This window comes from Lissotriton helveticus, chromosome 5_1, assembly GCF_964261635.1.
Source record: "Lissotriton helveticus chromosome 5_1, aLisHel1.1, whole genome shotgun sequence".
Taxonomy (NCBI): domain Eukaryota; kingdom Metazoa; phylum Chordata; class Amphibia; order Caudata; family Salamandridae; genus Lissotriton; species Lissotriton helveticus.
In genome coordinates this window covers 218,110,024-218,135,930 of record NC_136065.1, presented here as the reverse complement: position 1 = coordinate 218,135,930, position 25,907 = coordinate 218,110,024, and the positions used below count along the sequence as shown (strand labels likewise).

At 40.1% G+C, this 25,907-nt stretch overlaps 1 protein-coding gene across 1 annotated transcript in view; it reads left to right on the top strand.

Moving 5' to 3' along the window:
* Nucleotides 1-25,907, top strand: part of LOC144752427 (ficolin-1-A-like) — a 154,274-nt gene that overhangs the window by 9,262 nt on the left and 119,105 nt on the right. The window contains 2 exon segments of the mRNA XM_078640357.1: nucleotides 14,170-14,297; nucleotides 20,019-20,148. Of these exon segments, the coding sequence (XP_078496483.1) occupies nucleotides 14,170-14,297; nucleotides 20,019-20,148 (258 nt within the window).

The window sequence follows — 25,907 nt, the reverse complement described above, 5'->3', positions numbered from 1 at the left end:
TTTAAGGTAAGTTAATAATAAGTTTTATTTTTTGTGTAATATAAGTCTGTAGCGGGTTGTGGGTTTATAGGGGAATAGGGTGGGAAGTAATTTATTTATAAATAATTAAATATGTTAATTTATTTATTGATATTTATTTAGAATTAATTGTTAATTACTTATTAATTGGTAATTAATTAAAATATAATTGGTAATTAATTATAATTGATTAATTGATAAATATTTTAATTTTAGTAATTTATTTTCTGTAGCGGGTTGTGGGTTTATAGGGGAATAGGGTGGGAAGTAATTTAATTATAATTAATTAAATATGTTAATTTATTTATTGATATTTATTTAGAATTAATTGTTAATTAATTATTATTTGGTAATTAATTAAAATATAATTGGTAATTAATTATAATTGATTAATTGATAAATATTTTAATTTTAGTAATTTATTTTCTGTAGCGGGTTGTGGGTTTATAGGGGAATAGGGTGGGAAGTAATTTAATTATAATTAATTAAATATGTTAATTTATTTATTGATATTTATTTAGAATTAATTGTTAATTAATTATTAATTGGTAATTAATTAAAATATAATTGGTAATTAATTATAATTGATTAATTGATAAATATTTTAATTTTAGTAATTTATTTTCTGTAGCGGGTTGTGGGTTTATAGGGGAATAGGGTGGGAAGTAATTTAATTATAATTAATTAAATATGTTAATTTATTTATTGATATTTATTTAGAATTAATTGTTAATTAATTATTAATTGGTAATTAATTAAAATATAATTGGTAATTAATTATAATTGATTAATTGATAAATATTTTAATTTTAGTAATTTATTTTCTGTAGCGGGTTGTGGGTTTATAGGGGAATAGGGTGGGAAGTAATTTAATTATAATTAATTAAATATGGTAATTTATTTATTGATATTTATTTAGAATTAATTGTTAATTAATTATTAATTGGTAATTAATTAAAATATATTTGGTAATTAATTATAATTGATTAATTGATAAATATTTTAATTTAAGAAATTTATTTTCTGTAGCGGGTTGTGGGTTTATAGGGGAATAGGGTGGGAAGTAATTTAATTATAATTAATTAAATATGTCATTTAAATTATTGGTATTTATTTTGAATTAATTGTTAATTAATTTTTAATAGGTAATAATTAATTAAAATATAATTGGTAATTAAAATAAATTTATTAATTTTGAAATTGTAAATTAATTTATTGTTAATAGGTAATTAATTAGTATGAGTAGGCAATTTTTATAATTAAATATTTTATTTTGTATTTATAAATAAATATTTAATATTTTTTATACACAAGTAAAATATTTTTTTTATTTGTAATTGGTATTACTATTTATGTTATTTATATATATTTGTGAAGTATTTACTTTCCCTATTATTGCACTGTCTGAAGTTGGAATAGTAATTTTAACCCCTACGCTATACAACACTTTCCCTACTGTTGCACCCACTGGAGTGGGTATGCAATGTTTACAACGCAACTTTTACTATGCACTACCATTACAACGAAACTTTTACAACGCAAAAACTTTTACAACGCATACATTTACAAAGCATGTTTTTACAACGCAGATACCTTTACAACGCATACCATTACAACGTAAGTATTACTAAGTATATAATTATTTTTAAAATGTTATATGTTTGGGTTTTTGGGTAAAGGGGTATTTTTAGGGTTCAGGGTCAGTTTTCAGTTTTTGGGTAAAGGGGTATTTTTAGGGTTCAGGGTCAGTTTTCCGTTTTTGGGTAAAGGGGTATTTTAAGAGTTCATGGTCAGTTTTCAGTTTTTGGGTAAAGGGGTATTTTTAGGGTTCAGGGTCAGTTTTCAGTTTCTGGGGTAAAGGGGTATTTTTAGGGTTCAGGGTCAGTTTTCAGTTTTTGGGTAAAGGGGTATTTTTAGGGTTCAGGGTCAGTTTTCAGTTTTTGGGTAAAGGGGTATTTTTAGGGTTCAGGGTCAGTTTTCAGTTTCTGGGGTAAAGGGGTATTTTTAGGGTTCAGGGTCAGTTTTCAGTTTTTGGGAAAAGGGGTATTTTTAGGGTTCAGGGTCAGTTTTCAGTTTCTGGGGTAAAGGGGTATATTTAGGGTTCAGGGTCAGTTTTCAGTTTTTGGGTAAAGGGGTATTTTTAGGGTTCAGGGTCAGTTTTCAGTTTCTGGGGTAAAGGGGTATTTTTAGGGTTCAGGGTCAGTTTTCAGTTTTTGGGTAAAGGGGTATTTGTAGGGTTCAGGGTCAGTTTTCAGTTTTTGGGTAAAGGGGTATTTTTAGGGTTCAGGGTCAGTTTTCTGTTTTTGGGGTAAAGGGGTATATTTAGGGTTCATGGTCAGTTTTCAGTTTTTGGGTAAAGGGGTATTTTTAGGGTTCAGGGTCAGTTTTCAGTTTCTGGGGTAAAGGGGTATTTTTAGGGTTCAGGGTCAGTTTTCAGTTTTTGGGTAAAGGGGTATTTGTAGGGTTCAGGGTCAGTTTTCAGTTTTTGGGTAAAGGGGTATTTTTAGGGTTCAGGGTCAGTTTAGGGTTTTTGGGGTACAGGGGTACTTTGTAAAAATAAATTAAAATTACATTTAAATTACATTAATTAAATACAATTAAATAAAATTAAATTATATTATAATATTTTAAATTAATTTATATTAAAAATAATATTATATACTTACCAATACTTATGTTGTAATGGTATGCGTTGTAAAGGTATATGCGTTGTAAAATCTTGCGTTGTAAATGTATAAGTTGTAAAAGTTTTTGTGTTGTAAAAGTTTTGATGTAATGGTAGGTGTTGTAAAAGTATGCGTTGTAACGTCATACATCCCTGGAGTGGGAATAGTAATTTTAACCCCTACGCTATCCAGCGCTTTCCCTACTGTTGCAGCCACTGGAGTGGGAATAGTAAATTTTACCTCTACGCTATCCAACACTTTTGCTAATGTTGAACTCACTATAGTTGTTACAATAAATTTTAACCATTTTCTATGCTACGCTAAAAATGTTATATATGTTTATTTAATAATATGTTTTATATATATATATATATATATATATATATATATATATATATATATATATATATATGTATTATTTTTGGTGATATAATTTTTTTAATTATAGAAATTATTTATTAAAATTACATTTTTAAAATAATAATTTCTAAGTTTATATTAAATATATATATTACTATATTAGTTTTAACTTAATTTTAAGACATTTAAAAAAATCGATATTTTGACAGTCTATACTTTTGTAAGTAGATATTTTGGAGTCGATATTTTGGTACTTACCTGTTTGTAGATAGGGAGTCAATATTTTGTCACTCGATATTTTTCACTCGATATTTGTGTATCTCGATATTTGTGACGTCGATATTATGTCAGTGATCCCCCCACACCATGGAAGTGTTTTTGTTTGCTTACAAGAAAAGACAGTAGGAGATGAGAGCAGCTGGAGTGCATGGTCAGTGGTATGAGCTGCCCAGTGATGTAGCAATTAAGCTGTTGCCCCTAATACAAGTTCCAAAAATGGGCCTATCTTCTGTTTGATTGATAGTAAAAAAAACTGTCATAATTTGGAGGCAATGGGCCCCACTGCACCTGATGCACTATTGATAGCTACACACCTGGAGCTACCCTTGAACTGGTGCAGCTTGCACTCAGGGCCCTCTTTTTGAATTTCCCTTGCTTTATATGGAGGGCTATCTATACTTAAACGCTATTCTAATTTAGATCCTCATTGCGCATAAAAAGCAGCTCTTGGATCGTCTTCTGGTTGGAGCCACGCTGCGATGCTTCATGAAGTGCAAGTCACCTGAGCCACCACAGCTATCTTTGCCATCCACACTATTGGTGTTCAATCAAGGCTTAGAGCTTGAGCCTGATGTTGGACATCAAATCCTGTATAAGAGTGTACTAAGGAAGCACAGATGGAACTTACTGAGGCCTGAAGGGAGCTGGTGTGTGTGGTGACAACGTTGTAGATGGTGGAATTCCATTAATCCATCTGCTCTGTGATGGACGGCAGTCCATTTTGCTGGTATCTCTGCATATCTGCTACACTAGTGGCCTTGTACTCCACTGGTTTAAGACAGCCCTTGAAAGGCATTTTTTGGGCAGGTGCCCTTGGTAAGGAATTAATCCTGGGTCTAGTAAAAGCACATATTTAAACTATTGAACTTGCAGAACTACATCATCCTATCTGGACTAAGGCACAAAGATAATTTTCAATCTTTACCAAGAATTAGCTGCTTTCACATGGCTGTATTATATAATTCCTTCTGGTTTTCTGTGAAGCTACACTTAATGTAAGTTGCAAGTGAAAAGAATGCACACAAATTACAGAACCTCAGAGATAAAAATGAAATTTTGTGAAAATGGCAGCTTCTTTTTTCTAATTATTGAATGTTTTTCTGGGTGGACTGAATGGGCTGTGAACACTATAAACACTTGAACTCAAATTTGCAACCAGAAGGACCAGAGGCGACCTGTAAAGCATGAACCCCCACCCCCTTCAAAGTGTTATGCCACATTAATGTGGAAGACGTAACCTGTGATGACTGATTCAGATTTTACTGGGACTATTCTCACTGATTAATTTTTTAGAACACTTTTTAGGTTTACTATCTCCGGAACGTTTAGAACCCTCCAACATATTGGCAGAAAAATTTGATTGAAGCAGTATTGATATCCTTGGGTTTGTACAGAAGAATAGTATTTCAAAGGGCCCTCTGCAGAGATAAAGATTTATGTTGCTGTGAATGTTCTTGCCTAGAAGGATCTTTGGAAGTTGGGAACTGTCCCAAATGAAGTAACAGGTGTTAGTGATTAAGGATTCAGATTGTGGGACATTAATATAGGGTAAGATCTTAGAGGCGTTTTCCTGTGAGTTCAGTAAGTTGAAGGCAGGCTTTTTTCCACAAAGTTACCTTAAAGATAATGTGATACTGGTTAAACAAAGTTAAGGGAGTTCCCTTGAATGTGTGAGATGAACTGAAAATAATGCTAAAAGAATTCATCCAAGCCGGAACAAGTAATCGAATCCTGTGAATTTTAGTCTCCTGTTTTTCTGGCCAGAAAAGCCAAATACAAAATAAGATTGTCTGTAGACCTAAACATTTAAACTCTAATATTCTTATATTATTACTTGTCATCCCCTTATATTGACAAAACGGTCGCTACATTAGAAGGTGCTAAAGTTTTCTCTTCTCTTGATCTTCACTCATCATACAAGCAAATTGTACTCTTCCTTGAATCATGTTCACTTGCAGCTTTCTTGATGCTGCAGGGGTTTTTCAGAGCAATGATTCACATTTCGAAGGGCTTAGAAAATTATATGTAATGTTTCCAGGATAACATCTGGTTCTTTTTTAGGAATGAGGTGGATCACAAGATATACCTAAAATAAGTATTTGAAATGTAGATGGCAGCGTGTAAAGAGTCGGGGAAGTGTTGTCCCAAAGAGCAGGCAAAGGGCAGTAAACTGTGGCATTTGCCTCCCAGACTCTGAATTGGGCTCAGCCCAAATTAGTTAAATGAATAGACCAAGGGGCTTATTTACAAGTCCCTTGCACCGCCGGTGTGTCACTTTTCATATGGGAAAATCTGATGCACTGGCGTCGCAAGGGGCTTGTAAATAAGCCTCCCACAGTGCCTAGATTGTAGCTGTGGTGTATTGTGAAGAGAGATGCCCAAGAGAAGACAGTGAGTTGATGGCATCTGTTGCCAGCAGAGTGGATGGGAAACAGTTGAATGTGACAACAAGGTATGATGGTGTAAAGAGGGTGCAAATTTCAGATTTTTGTCCTGGAGAATGGATAAGTTCAATGTATGAAAAATATTTTAAAATGGCAATGGCTAATCGTGGGAGTTTGGTATTGCAAGGACGCTCGCTGAGTTATAAAATGCTGCAAAATGATGGGGAGGAATAGTGCAACTAAGGGATTTTAAATGCTTTCTAGTTGTGTTGTGACACAATCAAGAAAGAGGTGAATTGAAGATGACATGGGTGAAAGGATGGGTACTAAAGAGCCGGATGCCAGTTTTTAGGTTTCGCCCTGGCGTTGCAACTGCGTAGCAGTTGCTCCGCCAAGGGCGAAATCTCATGTCTTACACTGTGTGCTTTAGTTCAGCCTCTCTCTTCCATTGGCTAGCTCCATAAATGGAGGCTAGCCATTGGAAGAGAGAACTGTCCGTCATTTCCCGAGGCGATTGGTGGGTGTTCCCGACAATTCTTTCCCTCTCTGCAACGTCATGAAGACATGGGCAGTGTGGGCGTGGACTTTTTTTTTTTTTACACCGGTTTGTGTTCATTGTTCGTCTTGTTCCCTGTCCCGCTGGCTGTTTTCTGACCACCCTCCCTCCCGCTGTCCATGTGCCTATCTGCCCCCCCTCCCGCTGTCCGTGTAGCCGCCCGCCCCCCCTCCCGCTGTCCGTGTGCCCGCCCCCCTCCCGCTGTCCGTGTGCCCGCCCGCCCCCCCCTCCCGCTGTCCGTGTGCAAACATTGTAGAGCACGGTGCGGTACAAAACCCTTTCCAGTGAGGCACGGGGAGCAGCGTAATCAGGGGAAATGGCTCAGAGAAATGCCTGTCATTTTTGGGGGTGCGAGTGCTTGTTTCTGTGGGGAGTGAGCGGGAGAGTAAAGAATCTGCCTTACCGAAAACGTCTGTCATTTTCGGGGGTGCAAGTGCTTGTTATTAAAGCCTGCAGGTTGCTCTTGGGCCCGGCAATGGCTTTGATTAATCAGCGCGTTTGGGTCATCTCTTGGAATAACAGCATTTTCCAAATCCCTGGCTGTACTCGAAGAGAAATGTGATTAAAGTTCTGGCTGTCTTCCCACAATTGCACATGTCTGTGGAGGGTTAAGTTTCTGCGCGTGTGGCCGGCGCTCGAGTGTCGGAACGGCTTCATCCGTGCCCCTCTCTCCCCCCGTGAGGTCTCGGCAATATCCGCGGCGCTCTCTGGGGGAGCCGCGGAGGGGAGGCACGGAGAGCAGGACGCCGCTCTGCCAATTGCGATGCAGGGAATTGAAAGGCCCTCTAGATGTCACGCGGAGAGCAGTCTCGGCGCTCTGAGGGGTGCGGAATGATGGGAAGTCTTTCAATTAATTTCTGATTGAATTTCTGGCCCACTGCCCGCGTGGGGGGTGGTGTGGGGGTAGGGTGGGGGTGGTTGAAGCAGCAACCCACCTCAAAGATTTTATGGATGAACAGGTGAAGAATTGAGCAGAGCTGCTTGGCGGGACACGGCTCGGCCAACCTCGGGCACTCCACGCGTCGCCGTTTTCATCATTTAACATTTTGAAAGAAAAGCCTGGCACAGTGGAGCAGTTAATAAACATAAGGCGTTCACAGTGGACCCGCAGTTTAAAGCAGACAACAAATATGATATTAGACGTTGATGCCCGTTTACCCCGTGTTGCTCCACCTGCTTCCCCGCTTCCCCCACCACTTGCTGCACCATATATGAAAGTTAACGTCTTACGGCTGTTTGATTCTTGAGGCCTTCTCCTTTTATGATTTGTGTTGTCTCTCTTTAACTTAGCATCCGAAGTCAGGCAAATGAGAACCTTTGTTATTTCGACGAAGGCACCCAGTAGATAAATGTGAGGATTATTCTTAAATATAACTCTTTAATATCACCCAATTAAAACGAATAAAGACAATCGTTATCAGCAATAATACTAGTAACATTTGCACTTACATAGCAAAGTCTTAGAAGTAAATCGTACCTATCTGTTAGATGTGGACAAGTCACAAAATGTAAGAAAGAACGAAATAGACCGGGTCAGGGGAAGGGGGGCGTGCTTGGCTTGGTTCTTAGACACACGAGCCAAGCCAGTCAAATTATCGTCATGCTATATATGGCCAGGGTGAGTGGAAGGGGCTCACGCGAAGGGAGGCAGAGACAGACCGACCTATTGGTGGATAAGTGCATGCTAGGGTGTGCTGGTGGCCCTGATATGCTGGTAGTGCAGGCTGTCACAGTCACTGACTGAGCCCAGCCTTTTTGCATTTCAAACAAGATTGTCTCAATCTCTCCCCTCTTTAATGACATGGCTGTCCTCCCTCTGCTCTTTCTCTCCATTTCTGTTTCTCCACGCTCCCCTGCCAAATGTCCTTCCCTTTCTTGATCGGCTGTCCTACACCTCGGTGTCACCCGTATATCTCTCCTCTGCCTCTTTCTAGCCATTTTCTGTCTTCCTCTTCACTATCTCAGTCTTTTCCTCTGCTGTGCACTGCTTCTTCCTCTCCAGTCTCTCTCCTTTCATTCTCCCACTCATGTTGTGTGCTAGTATCAGTCCTTCATGTACATCTCGGCTCGTTTTTGGCTCGTAAAGAGCAGGGTAACCCCCCAGACCGAGCTTCACCCAATCATTACGTTCAAGTCTTTACTGCCTCACTTTTGCTACGTGTTGAGTGAGAACTGAAGATCCTACCATGTATTTGCTGCTTCTTCTCAGCTGTAGGTGCTACACTACCCAGTGTCGGAGCCAGAACTGACTTCGGTTCTATGCCCCTTACTGCACGTTCTCTTTTCCTGTGTGGTAGGCATGCTCACCGGTCCTATGTTTATTTTACACTGATGTCGAACAAAACCACTAAGCTGCTTCTTACCCTGGAATTTACTTCTATTTTCCATTCAAATTTGTGTGTTTTAAAAAATATTTTTACTCAATCCTCGTCATTAAATTTATTCAACAGTATTCTGGATTTGTATCTAACGTTGCACTATAGTTTAGCGTTACTTTTTTTTCAATGTGAATGTTTTTTGGTGTACATTTTATTTTGAAAGTAGACATTCACAATTCTTGCCTTCAGTCTTCTGCCTGAATTATGGTTTAATCAGGGATCATTATGGGAGCATTATAAATAGCTGTTAATATGTTACATTTTCTAAACGTTTACACATTTTTACACTGGGACCACTATCAGTAATGCAAGCTGATATCTGATAGAGATTTCTAGGTGTAGATTCTTTACCTTAGAATTTCCCCAAGGTGTCAGTCTGGATCCGTAGATTTTACGTTAGCAGTACCCCTGCGCTTCGGTACGTGGTGTCGGTCGGCTCCACACCCGTTGTCTGCATCATGCGTGCTGGAAATGGCGTTGCAGGACCTACATAGATGCCGCTCTGGTGCAATGACGTAAGTTCTTTTTTTTTCTCGCAACAGCCTAAGCGCAGATCTGGAGAGAGCTACTCCTCAGCTGCTTTTGGCTACTCTTTTTTGACTTTTGTTTACATTTTTTCCTGAGTCTTGGATTCGTGATGTGTCGAGATGTCCCAGCGTTGAACTGGATGCAAGTCCTCCGGATCCTGTCATCGGATTATGTCCGTGACAGATCAGCACCTCATGTGCCTCTGGTGCTTGGAGCGTGACCATGAAATAAAGTCGTGCTCTGAGTGTCGGGCAATGAATCCAAAGGCTTTGCTGGAGCGGTCCCAAAAGCTGGCTCTGCGTCGCTCCCGTTTTCAATCGAGAGGAGGGTCCAGAGAATGGTTGCAGAGCCCGCACTCCTCGTCCTATTCAAAATCTTCGGGATGCTCAGATAAGCACAAGAAGAGGTTGAAGAAGCATAGGTGTTTTTCTACTTAACCCTGTCTGTTGGCCAATGCGACAGGGGGCACTGACCGTCACGTCTCACCCTGTGTGTGCCTTCTGTTGCTCTCACCCTTTGTGTGCCTTCTGTGGCTCTCACCCTGTGTGTGTGCCTTCTGTTGCTCTCACCCTCGGTGTCTTTTGCTGCTCTCACCCTGTGTGTATATTGCTGCTCTCACCCTGTGTGAATATTGCTGCTCTCACCCTGTGTGTGTATTTTCCTGCTCTCACCCTGTGTGTGTGTGTATTTTGCTGTTCTCACCCTGTGTGTGTGTGTGTGTATTTTGCTGTTCTCACCCTGTGTGTGTGTCTTTTGCTGTTCTCACCCTGTGTGTGTGTGTCTTTTGCTGTTCTCACCCTGTGTGTGTGTATTCTGCTGCTCTCACCCTCTGTGTATGTGTATTTTGCTGCTCTCACCCTGGGAGTCTTTTGCTGCTCTCACCCTTTGTGTGCCTTCTGTTGCTCTCACCTTGTGCGTGTGGCTTTCTGTTGCTTTCACCCTGTGTGTGTGTGCCCTTTGCTGCTCTCACCCTGGGTGTCTTTTGCTGCTCTCACCCTGGGTGTCTTTTGCTGCTCTCACCCTGGGTGTCTTTTGCTGCTCTCACCCTGTGTGTATTTTGCTGCTCTCACCCTGTGTGTGTGTATTTTGCTGCTCTCACCCTGTGTGTGTGTTTGTTTATTAAGCTGCTCTCACCCTGTGTGTGTGTTTTAGCTGCTCTCACCCTGTGTGTGTGTTTGTTTATTTAGCTGCTCTCACCCTGTGTGTGTGTATTTAGCTGCTCTCACCCTGTGTGTGTGTATTTTGCTGCTCTCACTCTGTGTGTGTGTATTTTGCTGTTCTCACCTTATGTGTGTGTGTTTTGCTGTTCTCACCCTGTGTGTATTTGTCTTTTGCTGCTCTCACCCTCTGTGTATGTGTTTTGCTGCTCTCACCCTGGATGTGTTTTGCTGCTCTCACCCTGGGTGTCTTTTTCTCCTCTCACCCTGGGTGTCTTTTCCTGCTCTCGCCCTGGGTGACTTTTGCTGCTCTCACCCTGTGCGTGTGTGTGTGTATTTTGCTGCTCTCACCCTGTGTGTGTGTATTTTGCTGCTCTCACCCTGTGTGTATTGGTCTTTTGCTGCTCTCACCCTCTGTGTATGTGTGTTTTGCTGCTCTCACCCTTGGTGTCTTTTGTGTTTAAAAAATAAATACACCAGTTTTGTGTGTGCCTCTGTTGCCGGCTTGCGACCCGTTTTTGTGTGTGCCTCTGTTGCCTGCTTGTGACCCGGTTTTGTGTGTGTGTGTGTGGGTGCAAATGCAATAGGTCTCGCATTTGCGAGAGATTAGGCTATTGGCTTTGTAAATGACAATGCCATTTATTTATGTTTTCAAAGCCAACACATAAATAAAAATGTTGTCATTTACAATGCCAATAGCTCTAACTTTTCCAAAGGCGAAACCGTTGCATTGTAAATGCTTGTTCTAATAGTGGGAGATGATTTGAGTGCAAACTTGCCTCGACATGGGAATGTATCTCCCTCAGCTGAAGCTGGAGCATACCTTTTGCACTATTTGTTAAGAGTACAGTATCCTCTGTTGACCTTTAGCAGGATTGCAAAAAGTTTAAACCTAGGGTAATTACTTTGTGGGAAACAAGGGTCGACGTGGAGGCCAAATTCCAAAAGCCATTTTCCATCCTAGCGAAGTGTGTGCTCAGCTAAGTGTACCAATTCCACGTTTTGGGGTTTGATGTGTTACCTGTCCTAGGAACCAGTGAAAACAGGGATGATACCATTGGTACCACGAACAACCATATTATCATAAATTAGTGTAGAAAATAAACATGATGTGTATGATCTGTAGTAAATTTTAAAGTTGCAAAAGCGTGAGGAGGATCATCGAATCGGGCGCACATGCTGCAACTTTAAAATTTACTATATATAATACACATCGGCTGAATTGTGATTATCGTATTGTTTCTGGCTTCTTCCTTTTCATCAACATACATCTGTGCGTTGATTTTATTCATACAGACACACATAAGAACATACGATTATCCTTCATTATTGTCTTGATCTTACCTCAAATCATTACTACATCTACCTCTATTTTATACGTGAACTGTTCACCATTGAGATGTCCTCATGCAATGAACTTTACATCAAGTGATGAATCATGCAGCTCAAAGCAGAGTCTATGCTACACTATTCAGAGATAGTTCAGGGCAATCACTCCCGTGAAAACAGGATATCACCATTGCTTGATTGTGGCTTTTCCTGATGAAGGCATTTCCCCTGTGCCGAAACGCGCGTAGAATACAACAGTGAAACATTATAGTGCTACATTGCTTGTCTATCAAAACAAATATCCAAATAGTTTTTGTACAATTGTTTCTCCATTATATGTTGCTTTTAAATGTCAATGTGGATAATATGAGAGTGTGACTGTAGACATGACTGGTCTGTATGACTGAATTTTCTAATTATTGAATTGAATATTAATAAAACATATTTTGTACTTTCATAAATATTCTAGTTGTTTTTTGCTCTCAATTAATCTTCTGGTCTTTGTTGATTGATTGTCATTTATCTTTGTATATATTATCAAAATGATTGCCTTAACCTTTTACAATTATTACTATAGCCCTGCTTTAAGAAACTTTCATTATGTTAGCAGGAGCCCTCTTTCTTTACACTAAAATTCCATCCTATACACTAGTCAATCGAACTTCAGGAAGGTTTTTTTTTTAATGCAGATCAGAAACCAAAGCTAAGTCCTCATTCTAAGAATCGACCCCTTCTCTTACCTCCAAACGGCTCTCTGACAAATCTGCTCTCATCTGCCCTTCTCTCCCCGGGGCACTGTCGCGAATACAAAATGATCAACTCAAAGAACATGCCCTGAAACACCTCCTTTGGCTGGACATCTTCTGCAGGAGATTTTTCACAAACTTGCGCTTCGTCCAAGAACGGTTGAGTTGTCCTTTTGTCTCAGGCTTCTCCAACGAGCTCCCAATTATCAGAATTCCAATGAAACATTGTAACGGGTTTCCTCCATTCCTAACTCCTAAAACAAAGAGCATCAGTCTAACTCACGAGGAAAATGTCCTTGCACCTGCAATGGAAAGCACGTGAACGTATAAACCTTGCATGTACAAACCTGCTGACCTCCTTCAACTGAGAGCCTTCCCAAGGAAAATACATTTCAGGCCTACTGGATTTAGCTAACATAAGAAATCATGAACAGGCCTTTCATGACAAAATATGGATATTCATTTCAGGCCTTTACACATCTAACCATAAATGGAATTAATAAACTTTGCATTTATAAGCAATACATTTCTTCACCTTAAGGCACATTTAGTCATCTCTTCACGTGCAGACTTTTATAGTGCACGTTTAAATCAAATGCATTACTTTACACACAAACTGTTTTGTGAAGTACTTGCAATAGGCAGTTACATTTAAATGTCGCTTCATTCCTTCAACTAACACGGACTAAATTCTAAAATTAAAAATATATTGTTCATTATTACAGCCACATTTTATAATGATTAATACTTAATTCCACCCAGGATAACATGTGGGTGCGGACTACCAGTGATTATGATGCACCCCTACAAATTTCAGAATATCATGACGCTCAATCATCCCCATATGTTATGTTCAAGGTGCACAATACAAAGGCACTTTGGCCAAATCCATGCCTAGGTGGGGACATTTTGACACCCCTCTTAGTGGATTGGAACAAGAAGGCCTTGAAAAGACAAAATAAACTATTTTCAAACACATTACTCACTCCTAACTTAGCGATTAATATGGTCTGGTTTCAAATGTATGAAGCCTGGTGTTTTTTCTATCTTTTTTTAGAAATGAGTGACTTGAAGAAGGCATTGTCCTCGGTGTCTCGGTGGTCTGATGTGTGGTTTGGAGGACGATCATTTTGAAACTGCATGGGCTAAGTGATTATTGGTCCAGACAGGTTTTAATTTTTCTTAGGGCATCATTGTCAAACTGACTACATTGGCATCTCCTGTGTACTCGAGGACTGGCCTGGGTATGCCTGCGTGTCAAACACGAATGTGGGGACTCCTACATTTCGCAAGTTGGCAAGATGCAGCGTATCGTTAAGCACTCCCTGTTAGATATTTGTAAGCTAGAATCCTGGCAAAGTCAGCTCAAACATTTATCTTTCTGGGGTCAGTATATTAATTACCATTTATTTTTATGAGACTAAGACCTGCCATTTTCACCACTCCTGTTTTATGTTTTATAAGTAACACCTTGTTGCATATTAGTACCCTTTAAGAAGCATATTTTTAGATACCGTAAGGCCTGTGTTAGATTCCAGAGTTACAGTCCTTGCAATAAGATCAAAAGTTAGACATCAATATAGTAGGTCTTTTGCAGCACTGCCTTCATTCCTTCTAAAAGCACATTCAGTGACTGCTGTGACTGGTTTAATTTGAGTTGACTGATAATTTGCTGCTTCCCTGTATACAAAGATATTTTACTTTCCGTGAGGCCTATACGTGTCTTGCCTCTATGATATTTTGTCTTACCTTCTCTTCACTGATACAGGGGCAAGAAACTGCAAGGAGCTGCTGGAAAGAGGGACAATTCTGAGCGGCTGGTACACCATCTACCCCGATAATGGGAAACCCATGCCTGTGCTCTGCGACATGGACACCGATGGAGGAGGATGGATTGTAAGTTATCACGTTGGTCAGATAATATGGACACTATTATGGAATGCCTCTGATAGTTCTTCATTTAATAAAACCCCAGTTGTTTGTAAAAAATGTTCTTTTCAATGTTATGAAACCAACGGAAGATTCCTCTGCACTGGGATATCAAAAATAATTATTAGTGTTTCATCACAAGCAACCTTATTCTCAGTGACACAGTGGACCTGTTAAAAGCAAGCATTTGCAATACAATAAGTCTCGCCTTTAGTATCTTATATGTATTTAGCTATGCAGAACATTAGCCTGGGTGCTGAAACATCTACTATTCTTTAACATGGAGGGAAAGTAAGCACCAAACTGCGTGACACGCCAGGTGTGGGAACACATGGAGAGAAATATTGCCTTTCAGCGGGAAATGGTATGGTCCAAATCTCTGTTTTTGATACACAACCGGGGCCTTCTGTGGTAATATCACTGAAAATACAAGATTTGAAAAAAATATTATTGTCCACGGGTTCTCGTGGAAGACAATTTCTATGGACTGGAATCTAGAGAATGCGAAAGTGACTCTGGTATTTTACTGACCTCTGCTGGCCATTTTCTATCAAGAAAGTTAAATAGAGGCAGTTGCCAGAAAAATAAAAAAAGGAAAGTCCCTCAGCAGAAAGCAATTCTGGTATTTTACTGACCTCTACTGGTCGTTTTCTGTCAAAACAGTTAAGTAGAGGCAGTTAAACAGAAAAAAGTCCCTTAACGGAATCAGACAAGTCCTAGGGCTGATCTCTAGAGCCCACAAAGTACATACACATATAAGTATATACTAAGGTATATACAAGCAGTCTCGAATGCTCGACCTAAAATTGAGGGCTGTACTCTGAAAGGTTAAACAAGGGAGGGGATCTTGTCATGTGCCTATTCTTAGGTGTGACTTGAATAAGGTGAGACTCTGCCGAGCATAGCACAGTTAGTGAAAAATTATGGGTTGAAATGTACCCAGAGTGATTTTTTAACTTATTTTTTTAGAGTTATATATAGCACGAACTAGACCCGAGACATCGAATATCAGAGCGCTCTACATGAGCACCAGTTTTGTTACAGATGGACACATTCATTTTTTTTGTTAGGCACGGGGGGATCAAGTGGTTTGCCCAGAATCACAGGATGTTGAGTGTCTTTGCCGAGACTCGAACCCGGTACCCCAGCTTCAAGGTCAGCCGCTCTAGCCGTAAGGCTACATCCTCTCCCCTAATTGCTAGTTGTTAGAGAGTTCAACCGTCACCTTTTGTGTTTTTTCTATTCTCTATTCTCCCGATGCCAGATTTATTATCATTTGGCAACTTGCTTTGCTGTGTCAAACAGAGAGAGCAGCAATGAGCCATAATTACTAACATATGGCGCATTCCTGCTCTCTGTCTGCAATGGTGTACCTGTGGCTGCCAAGCGTAAACGCTTGCACCATGGTGCAAGGGTGCCTGCACTACAGCCAGGATTGTATTTGTGCGAGAAGGGAGACATTTTCCTCTTTCTAAGTGTGCTGCAGAATGCAACCCATGTAGAAAGAGGAAATAATGAGGAGATATTAACATATTTCTCTTCGTTATGCCTCACCTGAGAAGGCGTAGCCTTTTGACGAATTCCCAGGTTTACTTGTCTTACTAAGTCTGGTAAGGGGACAAAAACCATGGGTGGATGTGTAAGAACACCTACCCTCCACCCATGGAACGCTTTCCCCACACAGAGTAATACAAGGCAGCAACTTGGACTGCCTTGCGTTTCTCCTAATTTACTATGCCACGCAGAGTCACGTAAGGTGGCTCTGCGTGGTATAGTAAATCTGACATAAGGGCTTTTGTTGCCTTGCGTCTCTTTGTGTAGGGCAACGGTGCTGCAAATCTGGGGAATGGTGACACGACATTGGTGACATACCCAAAGGCAAACTGCAGTCTCATTCTCTTGGTACCCAATCCGAGGCCTGGCAGGGGAATGTAATTACCTGAAACAATAATGGAGACCACAACAAAGCTGGACTTAGAAAAAGGACTACTCTTTATTTTGAGGCAAGAGAAAGTGAACCTTAAATAAAAGAATGAATGCCTGATAACTCAAGACAAAATATGCCCCACCTCCAAGCCTTCAGACAGTCTGAGCTTCCAAATATATGCAGGTCCCTGAAAAGGCTCAGATGGGGGAGCAGTGGCCAGGTCTGTCCATTGCTGGCCAGTAAATCTGCAGCCCTCATTGTCCAGTGTTTCGCAAGCTCTCCCAAACAGGAAACATTGATTTGGAATTTCATGAGTTAGTAATAAAACTCGTGGGTTCCCAACTGAAGGCCTGTCATGCTGAAACACCAGCGGGTCATTGGCTATTACCTGTGACTTTACACAAAGTACTACCCATCCATAGATGACTTCTGAAAGGGCATAAAAAGGGAGAGTGTTGGAGAGATAGCATGTGTGTGTGTTTGTGTGTGTCTGCATGATTGCCACCACCGAAATTGGGTGTCTAGGCAGCAACACCTATGGTTCTTTTCTCAGCCAGCCAAACAATGACTAACCTCCATGGATAAAAGAGGCTTTAGATGCACCAAGGCTTTAGATGTGGCTATTCAAGGAACCCAAAGGGACCTTAATTCCTGCCCAGGAAGGGGAAAACCTTGGTCCAAGGATGTGATCCAGGTTAGAGCTGTGGAATGTCTGAGTCCTGCACTGCTGCACTACATGTAATGCTTCGCTACATTCTCATGTGGATGGGTGGAACACTTAAGGATTTATTTAGTGCCTCCACTCACTACACCCTAGCCATGCCACTCTCTATGCTCTATGGCCCTGCAAAGCTTACTGACAGAGGCTAAATCACTTGAGATCTCACTTAAATGTTTATAGTTTCTCTCTCAATGGAGAGCACTTAAATGTATTCTTTAACATGTGAAGGTGTAAAAGACATTGGGGCACATGCATCAAGGGTTTTTGCATTCGCAAACGGTGCGAATCGCAAAATTCGGCTGTTTGCGAATGCAAATCCCTTTTTTGGGATGCATTAACGGCCACATGCATCAATGTTCCCGTTTGCGAATTCTTAATTGCGAAAATTAAGGAATCGCAATTAAGAATTCGCAAACGGCTATGCATCAAGAAATCGCAATTTTTTTGCGATTTCTTAATTTTCCTTAATTGAGATTCACAATTTGCGAATCGCAATTAAGGAATCCCTTTCCATTGATTCCTATGGGCCTAAAGGCCCATAGGAATGAATGTGAAGGCATTCTCATTTTGCGATTCGCAATTAAGGAATCGCAAAATGAGAATCAAATTTCAAGGGTGCAGGGGGGTCCAAAGGACCCCCCCCTGCACCCCTGAAATTTACTTTTAAGTACATGTTTCACACACGGTAAACAACCTTTACCACGCATTTTTTAAAACACAATACCATTACAACGCTGGCATTACAACGCAAACCATTACAACGCATTGCGCTGGGGGGCGCTCTAGGATAGGGAATAAGTTTAATTTTCTATCCAACACCTTCCCTAGTGTCCACGGGGACTGGAGTTGGAATAGAAAATTATACTTACCACTATCCAGCACCTCTAAGCGCTATGCGTTGTAAAGGTATGCGTGGTAAAAACCGCGTTGTAAAAGTATGCGTGGTAAAAGTATGCATTGTAACGTCATACATCCTTCACACACACATGCATGTGTGTGTGTAAAATGAAACTTTCAAAAATGCACTTTTGTCCACTTTTGAAAGTTTTCTCAAATTACCATGAAGGTTAACTTCATGTTAATTTACCACTACCTTTTTGCGATTTCGCAATTTAAAAAAAATCATGCATTGCATTAAAGAAATCACAAAATTGCGATTTCTTAAATGCAATCGCAATTTAAGAAATCGCAAATAAATTGCGATTTCTTAAATTGCGAAAAAAGCAAAAAGCTTAATGCATCCCAAAAAAGGGATTTGCATTCGCAATCGGCCTAATTTTGCGATTCGCACCATTTGCGAATGCAAAAACCCTTGATGCATGTGCCCCTAAGCTTTTTGCTTTTTTCGCAATTTAAGAAATCGCAATTTATTTGTGAAAAATGTACTTAAAAGTACATTTCAGGGGTACAGGGGGGGGTCCTTTGGACCCACCCTGCACCCTTGAAATTGCATTCTCATTTTGCGATTCCTTAATTGCGAATCGCAAAATTAGAATGCCTTCACATTCATTCCTATATAAAATGGCGATTTCTTGATGCATAGCCGTTTGCAAATTCTTAATTGCGATTCCTTAATTTTCGCAATTAAGAATTCGCAAACGGGAACATTGATGCATGTGGCCGATTGTAGCATATATTTTTTGAAGAAATTCCTTATCCTCTGTGCATAGCAAGAGAGGGCCTTTCATCTATTGGTCTTCTTCTTGCACTTCCTTGTCTTGAGGCGCGCAATGTTGCTTAGGGTGCTGCAAACGGGAGCTCTTGAGCTTGTGTGCCAGAAATGGTGAAGTGTTTACTTTTACCAACAACGAACTTGAGGTAATCCAACAGGCTAAGAAGATGATTCAAGTGACTTGAAGGTGGATGAGATAGAGTTCCGATGCTGATATCAGACCATGCGGTGCAGTGCATTGGACATACTATTGTCGGTCCCTCTATCTCTCTCTGCTCCCCTCCTCTTGGCATGCTCTGTCCCTTCCTTCTTTACCCATTCCCCTTATTTTTTAGCTATTTTTGCTGCACACCATACTATTGGAAGGCGACGGTGTCTAAATGGGTTTGTTTTATTTTTTAAAGTCCCTGCTGCAGATTGTGCTGAGGCCTAAAATTGATGTTGTTCACCTGCCTTTGTCCTGCTTTGACCTAGTTCAGGAATAGGCTGTTTATGCCATTGTACCAATACTTAGAGGAAAGAACAGTAAAAGAGTGTTGGTAATGCTCCCTTCAATGTGAGAGTATGCAATTATGTAGAAAATATGATAGGTTCTGGAAGTATGTAATTATTTCTTGGCTGACTGCTTGTCGTACTATGAAATTTGTTTTTGTTTTTTAAATATTAATGTTGACCATGCATAAATCACTTCAGTCATATAAAGTACATAGTATTCAATGTTGTGGTTTATTTTACTGTGAATTGACCGACTGTACAGATCACTGGAAGGTGCTATTGTAGGAATTGCAGATTTTCATAAAGTGTAAAATATTTTGACTTCTATTAACTTATTTTAGCTTCTGTATAGGCCTTTTGGCTTTTCAAAATAGTTTTACTAGTGCTGTGATGATGTTAATACTCCTAACAAAAACATTTGACTTGACACTTCTCATCACTTCCGGATAAACCAGTAGACTTTGAAAATTGCTTTTAGATCAATTTCGAGACAAACAAGCAGGGTGCTACCTTTTAGAGTCATCGGCAGCAAGCACATGACCAAAAAGCAACGAAGAGAGTTAAAGGGAAGAAAAGAACTAATTGACAAAGAAAATAATTAATGATATAAACTAACTAGAATTAAAGTGAAAAGCCCAGTAATCTAACAAAAGGAGAGTGAAAAATCTCAGGGCACACGAAATTAAGCAGGCGCTGCAAATGTAGGTGAATCAAAGCAGCTTCCAGTCATGAAGGAACTTACAAAATGGAGAACAAACCATCACCTAATTAAATCATTTTAAAAGCATCTCAAAATAAGGTAAAATAAGAGCAATTAATGAAAATCCTGGCTATAGTCACTATTTATCTAATCTTCTCCATATTTTCCTGCAGGTGTTCCAAAGACGCTGGGATGGCCCAGTGGATTTCATTCGGGACTGGAATACATACAAAAGAGGCTCTGGCAGCCGAATAACAGAGTTCTGGTTGGGGAATGACCATCTTTATGCTCTAACAGCAATCGGTAACATTATAATCACTTTTATAGTGTTTTACTCAAACTTTGTCAAATACTATTATTAACAACCTATCAGAGTAGATAATATTACTATGGGAGGGAACTGAAAAAAAGGCATGGCAACAGAATAGAAAACGGGGATACAAGGGATGGTAATACTTAGTGATCACAAGAAAATAGGTCAGAAGTGTATACACCAAGAATTCCAGAAATGAACAATGAGCATTGATCATACCAGCTTCAGTACCAAATACTGCAGATTCAGTCAATGAGAGCCTTTAAAAGATCTGCTGTGAGGTGGCCGAAAAGTGATGTTTTATTTTGTCCTCATTCTGCCAACATTCTTGTTAGGGTGTACTCTGATCCCTCTGGGCCTTACAAGAGGGGACCAGACTGGTGACCTATGAGGAGAAGATAGAGTAATAACCCACAAATAAACTGCTGTGTCCACTTCCATCTCCTTAACTCACTGAGGCTGCCAGAAAAGAAAAAGGAGATACCATGGCCGACAACAAGATTGGCTTAATAACCCACAAATAAACTGCTGTGTCCACTTCCATCTCCTTAACTCACTGAGGCTGCCAGAAAAGAAAAAGGAGATACCATGGCCGACAACAAGATTGGCTTAATCATAGGACTCACATTGTCTTTTCTCTCCACCTTACCAACAGAGCTCATATTTTCTTCTCGCTTGTGGGATCACATGCCATATCAGACTCACTGGTATATATAATATTTCTGAGGCACTCAACAAAACACGTGAGACTTCCCAATTTCTGTAGTCTACAGATATTCCGCCTAGCTAACAGGATTGCATAAAACAAGAACTTTGAGCTAACCGCTGAGAGCTGAACTTCCTCTTCCGAATTAAGCCCAAAGAAAACTAGGCAGGGACTTACTATAATCTGTGCCCCAATAATTTCTCCTATAAAATCACAGACTGAATTCCAGTAAGATTGTATTTTTGGCCATAAGATAAATAAATGTACATCGTATGCCACTGTCAACATGCATCTTGGGCAGTTATATATATTGCTGGAAATCTTGGACAGGTTCGCAGGTGACCAGTATACACTATAAGTGGTGAATAAATGATTGCGTTTAAGTGATGCTGGTTTTACTACTGTTCGTAAGACACTATAAGAATCGCACCACATTTGCTTAAAATCTCTGTCACTAAACTCCTCACCCCACAGTTTTGAAAATTCAGTTTCAAACTCCATGTCCGTTTCCAAGAAAGCCCAATGCCAAAAAGACATTTCTTTTTTCCAGTGGTCAGTTCTCGTCACCTAAGTTTTATCTCCTCTTCCTCCACCCAATCTTTTGTCACCCACCAGGAGCTCAATTGATAATATTTGAGCCGCGTTAACTGCCCCTTAGTCATGTTATTCATAATTTCCCAGCTCATCATGTTTAAGCCCTCCTTGAGATCAGCCCATTAATAAATGCCCCCTAGTTTCAAGGGCTGACTATGTTGATCCCGCAGACATTCAGTGGTCCCTGGAGAGTCCCAAACTGGTGCCCAGATCGAGAAATATGGAACCCTCAATATTTTCATCACATACATCCACATACTCAATGCGGCCTTCAAGATCTTTAACCACACTTTAAAAAAAAAACTTAGGGTCTACATATTTAAAAAGAAAGTTCAGTTGACCTTGCGGAATATCCACAAACATAGCCTCAAAAAGTGAACCAATCTATGATTTATCTGTTTTATTTGCCAGCATACGCACATTTTTAAAATAAAAGGCATAACAAGAAGCAAGTAGGTCTGGAAGTGCCAATCCCACCACCTCCAGTCTTCTCCTCAATTTCTTCCAGACTAGCCTGGGACCTTTTGATGCACAAATAAAGCTTCCTATTTTCGCCTGGAGTTTAGCTATATCTTCTTCCTTAAAGGCTAGCGGGATAGTATTAAAGAGGAAAGTGATTTTTGGAAGGATAATCATTTTTATCCAGTTAACCCGACCATAAATATTTAAAGGGAGGTTCACACATTTTAACATCAGCCCTGCCACTTCCTGACTAGCTTTTTTCCAATTCATTTTTGTAATGTCCACCAACTTCTGTGTAATTAAGATCCCAAGGTATCGTATTTATGTTTTTACCCCATAACTTGGTGGATCCTGATTCCATTCCATTATTTCAGTTTTGCCTATATTTACTTTATACCGGGAGACCTGGCCAAATGACTCCGCCTTCCTCATCAGGTTAGGGATTGCACCTTGCGGGTTGCTTGTATACAGCATCAAGTAATCTGCATATACTGCTAATATGACTTCAAAATCATTTGATCTAAAAGGAAGAATAGTGGTATCTGCTCTCATGAAATTTGCTAGTGGCTCTCTATATAACTTAAAAAGAAGCCGGTACAGGGGACAACTCTGTCTTGTCCCCCAGAAGATATCGAACCAATCTGACAACTCCCCATTTACCAAGACCTTGGCCTTAGGACTGTGATACAGATTTTGCACCACCCTAACAATATTCTGCGGAAAGCCGAAACTACCTGAGGACTCCCACAAATACACCCAATGCACCTGGTCAAAAGCTTTGGCCGCATCCACAGCTACGTAAGGGGTAAGTTCCGAGCCTTAGCCATATCGACCACCCCTAACAACTGAAATGCTAATTAGTTGAGTTATCTCCCAGGTATAAAACCTCTTTGATTGTGGTGAATAACCTGTTTTATTACCTTGGCTACCCGAGATGCAATGACTCCGGAAAAGATCTTTTAATCCATATTTAATAAGGTCTGTATGAGTCTACTCTCTGCGGGTCCTTGTTTGGTTTTAAGAGCATGGTTACAATGGCCTCTGACTAAGAACCAGAGGCTTTCTCCCCACTCATGTATATCGTATTGAATTAAATCTTTAAAAACTGGAATTATTAAATCTATAATACAAAGAAAGTCCTTGGCAGAGAGACCATCCGGCCCAGGCAGCTTTTCCCTTTACCATTTTCTTACACTGGGCTCTTATCTCTCTGTCCGTGATCTCTCCTTCCAGAGCTTTCTGCTGTTCGTTAGTTAACTGTGGGAGTATCGTTAATCCTAACCACTCAGTTATATCCTCTTGGCCCGGTTGAATATCTTCACTGTTTAAATCTCTCATGAAACTACAGGTCTCTCTGCATATATCAGCAGTAGTATGCAATACCTCCCCTAACCTCCTACTAATTAGCTCTCAAATTGTATTCCTGGCTCTATCTGCCTTGGCCTTCCAGGGTAATAGGGAGCTACATTTTTCTCCTTAGGCGAAATGTTGGAGCTTACTAGCTTTCCATCTGTCCATTATTTTCTCACCAATCTGTGCCTTAAATGGTACTTGTAACCTCTCTAGCTCTTTACTCAGAGATTGGACACTCTCTGTATCTTCCATTGAAGACCTCTGTAGTTCTCTTTCTTTTGCCTTAATCTCCTTGATTTTGTACTCACCTTCTTGCTTCTCCCCCTTCTTTTCCCCGCCATTATAGATTTTAAACCCCCACCCTTAAATAAGCCTTATAGGCATCCCAAACTATTTGGTTTTTTGCCGAACCATTGTTGGCGTGGAAATAAATCTCAGCTATTTCTCTTAGATCGCGAACCACATCCTCATCTAATAGAATGGTCCTATCTAATGTCCATCTTCTCTGCCCCTCTATTTGGTGTATCGTCAGAGCCAAGACTACTGCAGAGTGATCTGCCAATATCGCAGGAGTATGAGCTACCTCAACTACTTCTCCAAACAGTTCTTGATCTAACAAAAAGTAATCTATACGAGAGTGATGCCTATACTTTTTACTGTAGAAATTGAACTCTCTAGACTCCCTCATCTTGGTACACCAAATATCCATTAAGTTAAGTTCCTACATCATACTTTTTAATCTGGAAAACGTTCTTGGTGGATTGGTATACTTAACTTTTGAGGTCCTGTCTAGGCCTTTGTTCATAACTAAATTAAAATCTCCTACCAACACAATAGGGGCTGTTGTCTCTAATAGACAGGATTTCATCTTAATAAGAGCCTCTGGGTTATTTTTATTTACCCGATAATAAACAGCACAGACCAGGGGCCTAGTTTGAAATAAAATAGTTGCCACTAACCATCTGCCAGAACAATCAGATTCATATTTAACTAATCTTATTCTGCTATTACTCTCAATGATAATGGCAACTCCTCTAGTACTCCCTCTCTGGTCAGAACTTACTACCTCCTGGACCCATCTAAACTCGTCAAAGTATTGCCTACATTTGGTTCTTTCAAGATGAGTCTCTTGTAGTAATATGATGTGGGCAACACTATTCTTAAGAGCTTTCATAACCCGGGACACTTTCCTACTGGATCTCAACCTGTTAACATTCCATGTTATGAAATAACTACTTTAAACTTATCGATACTCAGGATCTATGGTACCCATTTTTACCCAATAAAACTTGATTCCAACTCATGGTCATTTTAGATCTTTTCTCTAACCCATCAAGAAATAGTTTAATGATGACTATTTGTTTTATTTTTCGCCCACTGCTTCCCACACCCAGAGCCCCCAATCCCCCACTCCCCTGGGAAACCCCCTCTCTGGACCTTGGGCGATACAATCCACCCTTTGCGACCCCCCCTGCCCTACCCAGAGGAGAGAACCTAAAGTAAATTGAAAAGAAAAATCAGCCTATCTGTAAAATTTATCCATCAGCATGCTACCAACCGATTTAGGTGGCTTTAGGGAACTCATACCCTTTTTAACATAAACTTATAATTCATCCTTCCATCTGTAATAGAAAAGTATCCACTTCTTCTGGATTGCTAATGCTGTACATTTTGTCTCGCCACATTATTTTTAGCATTGCTTGGAATTTCAACTGGACCTGAGCTCCCTTACTACGTAGCTCATTCATTCTAGTGCCCAGTTCCAACTGCCTCTAAGCTGTCCTCTTACCAAGGTCTGATCTGATTTGGTAAGTGAAATCACTGTGGCCTAAGGAATCCCCCTTCAGAGCCCGTTCCAACACTAACTCTTTCACAGCAAAAGTCAAAAAGTTTATCAAAATCTTTCTAGGAGTCTTCCGGTCTGAGTTCAGCTTAATAGGATCTCTGTGTGCTCTCTGAATCTCCTTCTGCCAATCAATATCTGCCTATCCTTCAAGTGAAACCACCGTGGCTAAAGGAACCCCCCTTCAGAGCCCATTCCAACACTAACTCTTTCACAGCGGAAGTCAAAAAGTTTATCAAAATCTTTCTAGGAGTCTTCCGGTCTGAGTTCAGCCTAATAGGATCTCTGTGTGCTCTCTGAATCTCCTTCTCCCTATCCTTCAAAATGTCCTCTCTCAGTAGGCCACATATAAAGGCCTTAACATCTCCTTTCTTGGCCCCCTTCGGGACTTTGAGAAATCTCAAATTGTTATGTCGAGACTGTGTTTTCAGCTTTTCAAAGTCGTCTTGCAGCATTCTATTCTGCTTTTTTAATAGCTGAATTTCCATGGAGTTACACAACACCGCTACTAATAATGCTTTAACCTCCCCTCCTAGAATTCCAATACGCAGTGCAAGGTCGTCCAGTTTCTCCTCTAGTATCTCACATTTGTCAAGAATCCCTTTTTAATTCATCTTAGATATCTCAAATTTTGTGAACATGTACCGCCTCAAATTTGGAAACATCCGCTCCATGGAATTTCCACCTCCATCACCGCATAAACTGCTATCACTTTGCTTAGAGTTCTGCACCTCCCCTGCCTTACTACTTCCTTGAGATGGCGCAATACTGTTAGTTGGGGCAGGGCTAGA